Genomic DNA, 1157 nt, shown 5'->3' on the forward strand with positions numbered 1-1157 from the left:
CTCCCTGGACACCTCTAAGCCTTTTCCGGCCTCTGGGTTTGACCTTCCCTCCTAGACCCATCTGTCCTTGGAGTCTCATCTCCGATCCCAGCTCAAATGTCATCTTCTCTGAGAGGCCCACCGCAATGGCCCCAGTGAGAGAGTATCCTCTCTCCCCGCCTCCCAACTCATGGCTGCTGCTCACTCTCCTATAAGGAATCATCTCAAATTTTCTGCTTTATTTATTCATTTCTTGCCTGTCTCCCCCAGATAGGAATTTTTCCTCCCTGAGACCACCAACTGGGTCTGCCACGTACACCCCTGGGTTCTGCAGCTCTGAGCAACCTGTCCGGCTGCTTTGTAGGTGTCCAGCACAGGTCACTCGTGTGCCCGCCAGGACTGGTCAGAGTGGAATAGACAGGGCGGAGGGGGCAGGGCAGCTCTGCCCGCCTGGACAGCCTGGAGAAGGCGGGAAAACGAGGCGGGAAAAGACAGCAAACAAGCCCTGCGGGTGGGTAGGGTGGAGAGCCCTGGCAGGCCCTGACGCCAGGCAGTGGGGCTTGGGGCGATCAGGCGAGCCATCGGGGTGCAGGTGGTCTCCTAGGGGCCCCCCACATTCCCTCGCAGTATTTACACATTGATTCCGGCCTTCTTAGACCTACTGGTCAATGCGTGCGACTGGGGGCCTGCGAACGGACTTGGACTTAAGAGGTCAGGGGGTCTGTACCCTGGGGGTCCCCAAGGCTCCTGGGGGGGCCCACGTGCGGGGGGTGACCAGGCCCTGCCACGCAGACCCTTTGCACGCTGGGCGCGCCCAGCAGAGCGCGCAGGGCTAGGCGGAGCCGTGGCCCGCTGGGCGGAGGCGCCGTGGACAGAGGAGGGGGCGCCCCCCACCCTCTTTCTCGCTTCCCGCCACAGCGCCGGCCAATCAGGAGGCAGGCGCCCGCCCCCGGCACGGCCTCCTGCGGCCCCGCAACTCCCAAATGCCGAGTTTTCGCGGGAAAAAAATCAGAGCAGCTGGCAGCGCGGCGGGCAGCATTTGCCGAGCGGGCGCTCCAGGTCGCACGCACGTCCGCGCGGGGTCCGGGCCACGCACGCGGCTTCATAGCTATCCCCAGCCGGGCCGGGCGCGCAGACAGACAAGCGGTTCGCGGCGACCAGACAGGTGAGCCGCCAGG

The 1157-nt window shown here is 64.4% G+C and overlaps 1 protein-coding gene across 1 annotated transcript in view; it reads left to right on the forward strand.

The window, feature by feature from the left end:
* The first annotated feature begins 924 nt into the window (after positions 1-924).
* UHRF1 (ubiquitin-like with PHD and ring finger domains 1) overlaps positions 925-1157 on the forward strand; it is a 71624-nt gene continuing 71391 nt past the window's right edge. Inside the window, exon 1 of the mRNA XM_011943619.1 lies at positions 925-1144. Coding sequence (XP_011799009.1) covers positions 963-1144 — 182 coding nt within the window. The 5' untranslated portion in view covers positions 925-962. The remainder of the gene's footprint in view (positions 1145-1157) is intronic.

Source organism: Colobus angolensis, unplaced genomic scaffold (assembly GCF_000951035.1).
Source record: "Colobus angolensis palliatus isolate OR3802 unplaced genomic scaffold, Cang.pa_1.0 Scaffold22, whole genome shotgun sequence".
In the NCBI taxonomy this organism is placed as follows: Eukaryota; Metazoa; Chordata; class Mammalia; order Primates; family Cercopithecidae; genus Colobus; species Colobus angolensis.